The 6,997-nt window shown below is 49.3% G+C and overlaps 3 protein-coding genes across 3 annotated transcripts, besides 7 other annotated features; all 3 read left to right on the top strand.

The window, feature by feature from the left end:
* Positions 1–688: 688 nt before the first annotated feature.
* Positions 689–723: a microsatellite.
* A 285-nt stretch (positions 724–1,008) lies between these two features.
* Positions 1,009–1,039: a microsatellite.
* Positions 1,040–1,043: 4 nt separating this feature from the next.
* Positions 1,044–1,063: a microsatellite.
* A 6-nt stretch (positions 1,064–1,069) lies between these two features.
* Positions 1,070–1,096: a microsatellite.
* Positions 1,097–1,766: 670 nt separating this feature from the next.
* Tco025E_06190 (uncharacterized protein) lies at positions 1,767–2,366 on the top strand (the record flags this gene model as incomplete). The annotated part of the gene is made up of 1 exon (XM_029373078.1): positions 1,767–2,366. The coding sequence occupies one exon, from the start codon at positions 1,767–1,769 to the stop codon at positions 2,364–2,366; it is 600 nt and encodes a 199-aa protein (XP_029226958.1).
* A 587-nt stretch (positions 2,367–2,953) lies between these two features.
* On the top strand, positions 2,954–4,945 carry Tco025E_06189 (Hsp70 subfamily B suppressor 1; the record flags this gene model as incomplete). The annotated part of the gene is made up of 1 exon (XM_029373077.1): positions 2,954–4,945. The coding sequence occupies one exon, from the start codon at positions 2,954–2,956 to the stop codon at positions 4,943–4,945; it is 1,992 nt and encodes a 663-aa protein (XP_029226957.1).
* Positions 4,946–5,323: 378 nt separating this feature from the next.
* Positions 5,324–5,347: a microsatellite.
* A 90-nt stretch (positions 5,348–5,437) lies between these two features.
* Positions 5,438–6,907, top strand: Tco025E_06188 (uncharacterized protein; the record flags this gene model as incomplete). The annotated part of the gene is made up of 1 exon (XM_029373076.1): positions 5,438–6,907. The coding sequence occupies one exon, from the start codon at positions 5,438–5,440 to the stop codon at positions 6,905–6,907; it is 1,470 nt and encodes a 489-aa protein (XP_029226956.1).
* Positions 6,908–6,920: 13 nt separating this feature from the next.
* Positions 6,921–6,945: a microsatellite.
* Positions 6,946–6,972: 27 nt separating this feature from the next.
* Positions 6,973–6,989: a microsatellite.
* Between the last annotated feature and the right edge of the window lie 8 nt (positions 6,990–6,997).

The following is a 6,997-nucleotide window of genomic DNA, read 5'->3' as shown; positions in this document are numbered from 1 at the left end:
CGTTTTCCCTCTGCGTATCCCTTTCTCTCCGTGTGTAAGTTTTTCTGTCGTGGAACTGTTTCTCTTCCGGCGGAACTTCTCATGGCTCTTTCAGGGGAGCTTTCGCGTTCCCCCTTGCCCTCTCCTTTTTTCTCCTCCAGAGAAAAAAAAAAAAGACAATCTGGGGGGAGAGAGGGGGAGGGGGAGCGTGTGTGTGAGAGGACTGTGCGTATCTTCCGCGAGGTCGATTGTTTTTTCGTTTTTGTTTTCCTCTGTCCCTCTCACAAACGCAACTGTCTGCATGCATACCTGCGCGTACTTGTGTGTGCCGACAGGCGAGCGTGGCAGCCACGACGCGCGTGAAGGAGAGAGGAGCGCGAGGGGGAGGAAAGAGTGTCACGGAGTGGCGGAGGGCAGGCAACGACGACGTATATTTACAAGCACACATACACGTGAAACGCTGTAGGAAGGTGTAGCAGGTGGAAGAGAAGGTGCGGTGGGAAGTGAAGGGAACACGAAAAGTGGTAGTAAATAATTAAAAAAAAAAGAAATGATAGCACACTAACGACAATAATGCTTTTAAAGCAGTAAAAAAAAACGGGGGAAAAAGAAAAAAGAAAAAGTTTAATTATAACTTTAGTAGTAACTGCAAACACGCAAGCATTGAGGATGTCTCTATCAACCCGACAATTGTCTTTTTGGACGCCCGCTCTCTCTCTCGCTCTTTCCCTCTCCACTTTCCCTTGTTTCTGACTACATCTGTGTGCATGCGGGGAGCGATGAGAAATACACTCATGTGTGTGCACGTGTGTCTCACAGTAGAGTTTATAGTCCCAAAACGGAGGCATGAACCAGGGCGTTCCATGAATGGTGAGAGCGACGGGGAAACTTGAAGACAGAAGGCGGAGAAAGAAGTAACAAACACCAAACAACGATGAGCTGGTTGACGTAGAAGGGGGGATGGAGAATGGAAAAAGGAAGGACAACTGACACATATGGGCGCGTATATGCGTCCGCGTCGATACGTTTTTCTCCTTCCCCTTCCCCGTCCTCTTCCTCTGCAAATATATATATATATATACATGCGCGCGTGTGTGTGTGTGTATGTGTGTGTATGCTGGGAGAGGGAGAAAGGTGTGCGGGGTGTTTGGGGCCTTCAATGAGGGCGGAGAAAAAAAGTGAAGTGTTTGTGAAGGAAAACCAAAGAAAAAAAGGAATAAAAATAAATTGAAATTTTGGACTGTGCTTGGCAGGTTCTGCGTGGTGCACACCGGGAGAACTGAAAACTCAGTAAAAAAAGAAAAGAAAATGAGCATACATAATGCAGTTCAATTTCCAAAGAAAAAGAAAAAAGAACAAACTGTGCTGCCTCTAAATGAAGGCTATCTATGCTCTCTAAGTCGGCACTGAGGCACACACTGTGTGTGCATATTCGGCCTATGGTCATGCTGATATCGATGCTGCGGCCACTGCCATTAATGTTATGTGTGGTATTGATACACTCTTTGGCCTCCTTTTTTTGTTGTTGTTCTTGTCTTTTCCTTTTGGATGATTCGTACATTGCGCCTGCTTGTAGAGGCAACGGCGCCCACACCTGCTTTCAGGGGCAAGGATTAAAAAAAAAAAGGCAATTCGTCGCTGCGTACTGAATTTACCCTGAAGCTGGGTAAGTGGGTTTTGTAGGGCGTACTGGGCGAGAGGAAAACAGTTGTTACTACAACAGCGGTGGGAAACCGCGTGACGGGAGTTTTCAAGAGTTCGTGCTGAGTTAGAGGAAGAGGTTGGCAATGGTGTTCCTATTCCTGCGTTGCCTTTTTGCATCCATCCTGTTTAATGCGGGTGTTGCCTACGCCGTAATCCTTGCGCTGCAGGTTCCCTTTTGCACAGTGGCAGGGAAGGAGTGCGCCAAGAAGCCCATCACCGCGGCCAATATTCCGATCTATGCACTGAAACTTTGGATCATGATCACATTTCTCGCTTCCTTCTCCTACCTGGGCGCAGATGGCCTTCCACTGTTTCTGGAGGCCCGTGCCATTCTCACGTGGCTTCTTCTTCTTTTACCGCCCTCATCGCAGAGTAAAGTGTATGACACTGTTTTTGAACCTGTTCTAGAAAATGCCGGGAATTTTTTTATTGGGTTTGAGAACAAGCGGATGCTTGCGCGTGGCGCGGCAGTACTGGCGTTGCGTAGTTGCATAGCAATAGGGATTTTCATTGCGAGGACCACCATACGCTACTGGGGTTCGGAACATGATGTCATCCATCACGTCCTGGAGAGTTTGCTACATGCTTCTCGATGCCTGCAAGATACAGCGGTGAGGCAACCAGAGACTCTTGCATACTTCAGTCCTTCATCGCCTGTGCTGCTGGGGCCTACGTTGGCATAATATATATGCGCGTATGCATGTTTTGTGTGGCTTGGCCTTCGTTATAAAAATTGGGTTGCAAAAATCAAAGTATTGGAAGGCGTGTGTATATAGTTTTGTCTCCATGCCTCCCTCTTGTCGTGTGTATGCACCTGTTTAGATGCGACGAGAAGATTTATTTTTGTCCTGTTTTTTTTCCCCCTCCCCCTCCCATTACTTTGAAAATATTTTACTTATATTTACTACTTGTGTGTTTCTTAATTCATACATGTTTGCTGGGTTCTTACTTCGTTTGCTTCCTCCCCTGCTTGTCTGCAGGAACACCCCTGCATGAAGGCGTGTCTTATTTCACCTCGTTTTCTTTCTTTTTTTGTGTGTATGATTCATTTGCTCCTCCTCATCACTGCCGTGGGAGGAAGTGGCGGCGAGCGACGTTTCCCTGTGGGGTATTTGGGGCAAAAGCGGCACGGCCAGAGTTGCGCGACTGTACGTGGCGGCACCCACCACCACAGAAGCGAGGGGGAAAGTGTGTGGGGACATTAGCAAGGGAGCGACAGCAATCCGAGCAAAGCAGCGGCAAGCAAGATAAAGTGGCTCGGTAAAAAGGAATGAATCGTCACAAGAAGTTTTACTCCACGCTTGGAAATCAATCGTACGACGACGATTACGATGACTATTACGAGGAGGAAGAAGACGATTTCTACGACGAGGAGGAGCTGCAGTACGTTGTGCAGGCGGGCGCCGCCCCGGCACAGCCCGGAAAAGTGTCCCCCACTGCAGGCTGCGACGCTACGCATGGGGCGTCATCGAAAACAGAGGAGTTGACTTCGGGCGCAGAGCACAGTCTGGGCCCTGACGACGTGGATTACGCGCTGGTCACCGCGTTGCTTGCAGAGTTCAAGAGGAAATGGGGAAAATGCGCCTCGGCACAGGCGCCTGCACCGGATCCCGCCTTGTGCGACATCGTCGAGGCTCTTCGTGAGCACAGCTATGACGTTGACGAGGCTGTTGCGCATGCGGTGTTGAAGCTGATGGAGGAACGGGCAGAGGCGGGGACGCAACAGCCGCCGCCTTCCCCCGCACCTTTGCCTCTCCCCGTAAATGCCGGGGCTCCTGCCCCGACTGCGACGTTGACAGGGACGGCTGGTCCGAAACCCGGTGGCCGCACCTTAAAACTTGGGAAAGGCGGTAAAACTACGGGCGCCCCGACGGTCAATAAATCTGAGGAGACCAAAAAGGCTGTATCGGCAGCGCCGAATGGTGCACATGGCACCAGTGTCACCTCAAGGCTTAAAAAGGATGAGGTAGAGGCGAGCATGCCTGACCCAAACAAACGAGATTGCACTTTTGTCATTGCAGGTCATGTGGATGCTGGGAAGAGTACGACGCTGGGGCATCTACTGCTTTTGCTGGGGAGAGTGTCGCAGTCCGATGTGGACAGGAATGAGAAGAGTGCACGCCAAATGAATAAGGAATCCTTCAAGTATGCCTGGTTGCTTGATCAATCCGAAGAAGAACGTCGGCGTGGCGTGACAATTGATTCTGGCTCCTATTGTTTTGAAACGGAACATCGTCGGATTAATATTCTCGATGCCCCAGGCCACAAGGATTATGTTCTCAGCATGATTAGCAGCGCTACACAGGCAGATGCGGCACTTCTCGTTGTAACGGCCGTCACCTCTGAGTTTGAGGTTGGTTTGGCGCATGGAACTAAAGAGCATCTTTTTATTCTGAAGACGCTGAGTGTTGGTCGCTTGATTGTCGCTGTGAATAAGATGGATGCTGTGGACTATAGTAGAGACCGGTATGACTACGTTGTGCGAGAGTTGAAGCTTTTGCTGAAGCAGCTACGCTTCAAGGAGGAGGCCATTGTTGGATTTTGTCCAGTGAGTGGGATGCGGGGGACGAACCTTCTCACCGTCGATCACGGGGCGACCCCGTGGTACGAGGGGCCTTCCTTGGTGCAGTTATTTGATCAATGTCCTCTGGAAAGCCGATTGCTGGATGCTCCCTTACGACTCAGCCTGCAGGACGTGCAAGTGCAAGCCGCACGACTCTTTTGTAAGGTGGAGAGTGGACGACTTACAAAGTCGTCTAAAGTTGTCTTTTTGCCGGTGGACGTCAAGGTTCAGGTCAAAACCATAGTGAAGCCTACGACAGGTGAATTAGTAGCTGCCGCTTTCGCGGGTGATGCCGTGGAAATTGACACAGACTCCTCACTTGTGGGGTTATTCCCTGGCTGCGTTGGTTGCCTCCCCACTGCCCCTATTCGCTGTTCCACGGACTTTGAGGCCCGCGTGCAGACCTTTGCCACGCTGCAGAGTTCCATTCTTCCCGGAACCACCTTCACAATGGTGGTTCATGCCCTTACAGTGCCGGTGAAGGTGGTGGCACTGGTGGCGAAGATGGATCGTCAGGGGAACTGGTCAAAAGGCATGGTGAAGTGCATCCCAAAGGCCACGCAGGCGATCATTGTTTTTCGCACGGCGTCCAAAATTGCTTTGGAACCCGCCGAGGCATGTCGCGCTCTTGGACGTTTTCTTTTGCAGCAGGATGGCAACACAGTGGCAGGGGGACTAGTGGAGAAGATGATGCTGTGATGAGGGACGTGGGGCGCCAAGGCGAAGGCCAAAGAAGCCGCAAACAAGCAAACAGGCAAAAACAAGCCAAGACGAAGACCTAACACATAATTTACGGGGAACCACAAAAAAAAAACTAGCGAGGAAAGATGAATATGTTCTTTTTTTTTTTGATTTATTCTGTGGGGAGGGGCGTTGAGTCAGAAAATACATCCACCATCATATTTGTATTTTCTTTTCAGGGGTGTTCATTATTCGTTTGTGACTCTTCCCCTTTTTTCACATTTTCCTTCTCTTTCTGCGTGCGTGAAAGCGAGCCACACTGGGGGAGGGGAAACAAAAACCGCCTTTTTGTTATTAGGCAGGCATTTATTTTATTCCTAACAGCAACAAGAAAGGAATACTAATAATAATAATAATAATTTGGGCAAGGTGTATTGTTTTATTGTGGAGACAACAACAACAATAAGGGAGAGTTTATACTGCGGGTACTACACGCGTACATACCGCCGTATGAGTTACTTACTGTCCTCTTTTCGCGGCTCGGAGAGGTCGGATGCGGGGGCGGACTACGAACTAATGCCGGAGCCGATCTCCAATGCCGAGTACCTCCCGCTCCGCCTCAGCACCCAGGAGCGGAAGATACAGCGGCTCATGCGCGGTGTCATCATGGCCTCCCACTACACGGACAAGGTTGATAATGAGGCTGCACTTAAGGGCAATAGGCGAGACACCATTATACTCAAGGAGATCACAAACGCACTTAGTGGTCTCATTGTTGGCTTAGACATTGAAAAAGGGTCAAAGCTTCTTTCGGAAAAAGACTTTACCCCTTATGCAAGGGAAATCCAAGCCGCGATTGAGGCGTCTAGGCGATATAAAATGATGAATCCTGACTTCCTTCGGACGGATTACGTAAAATTCCTTTACATGGTACAGGACGCCGTTCAGAATGAAAATGTTCGCAAAATGTTGGGCTTTCTAGTGGCCGAAAAACTTGTAACGGTGGGGTCCTACTGCCGCGCCTTGGGGTTAGAGGCGATGCTTCGAGACGAGCGTATGCCCCTGTGTATTACGCCTGTGCCGCTCATGAAAAACAGAGCCAAGTTGAACCGGGCTCTGCGCCACAAGGATGTCCAAGTGAATAGCCTACTAAAGGACTATAGCAGATTATCCTCTCGGACGCCAGACGAGGTGGAGATAGCCGTTCGTAGCCTCAACGACGCCAACCACTTTGCCAATGACAATGTGGCGAGTACAAATCAGTTGCTGCAGTTACTTAAAGAATTTTTCTCACCAGATGCACCAACTGAGTTGACGAATTTGGGTATTGAAGAGGGCGAAAATGGAAGTCGATTGTCTCACAGTCACAGACGGCAGTACTTTTTTGTCTTGCAAAGCCTTTCGCTTTGGAGAAACATTTGTCGTCGCATGTTTTCTCTCTGGACTATCGCAGAGGGAGACATCTTAAATCCCAACGAACCTTACGAATTTCGCCCCACGGGTCAAGGTTACCAACGTGTACAAAAAGCCCCAAACCTATACCGTGCCATCAGTGAAGTTGTGCAGCAGACAAAAGAAGAGCTTGGAGAATGGGTAGGTTCGGACCGTGTACACCTCGGAGATGATCAGGTGCCAAATGCTTTTCACTTTATTGACAAGTATGCTCAGGTGTCACGAATTATCATTCCCATTCTTCGGACAATCTCCCACATTGATACCCTGGCGGAGAATTCTGAGCACAACGCCTATATGAAGGAGGTCTGGAATGGTGCAACGAATGCAAAAAGGGCCATATTACGGGATTTTTTCCGACATGGCTTCGATGGCAGCGGAGGAGACAATATGGATGACGCTGGTAGTTGTGTTGATGGTCGACTGACTAGTGCATGGAACTGGTGCAACAATATTCGCTCCAAACCATTCTATCCGCTTTTTCTTTTTGCCGGGTTTAGTTCCTTTGATGGCGAGCTTGGACTGTAGAACAGAAACAGGATTTCTGTTTTTTTTTCTTTTTTTTTCCCCTGTAAGCAACGGGGAGAAAGATGATATATATATATATATAGAGTGGGG

Source organism: Trypanosoma conorhini, assembly GCF_003719485.1.
Source record: "Trypanosoma conorhini strain 025E chromosome Unknown Tco_14.4_contig_00402, whole genome shotgun sequence".
NCBI classification, from domain to species: Eukaryota; Euglenozoa; class Kinetoplastea; order Trypanosomatida; family Trypanosomatidae; genus Trypanosoma; species Trypanosoma conorhini.
The sequence above is the reverse complement of the archived record's forward strand: the minus strand, read 5'-3'. Positions and strand labels throughout refer to the sequence as shown.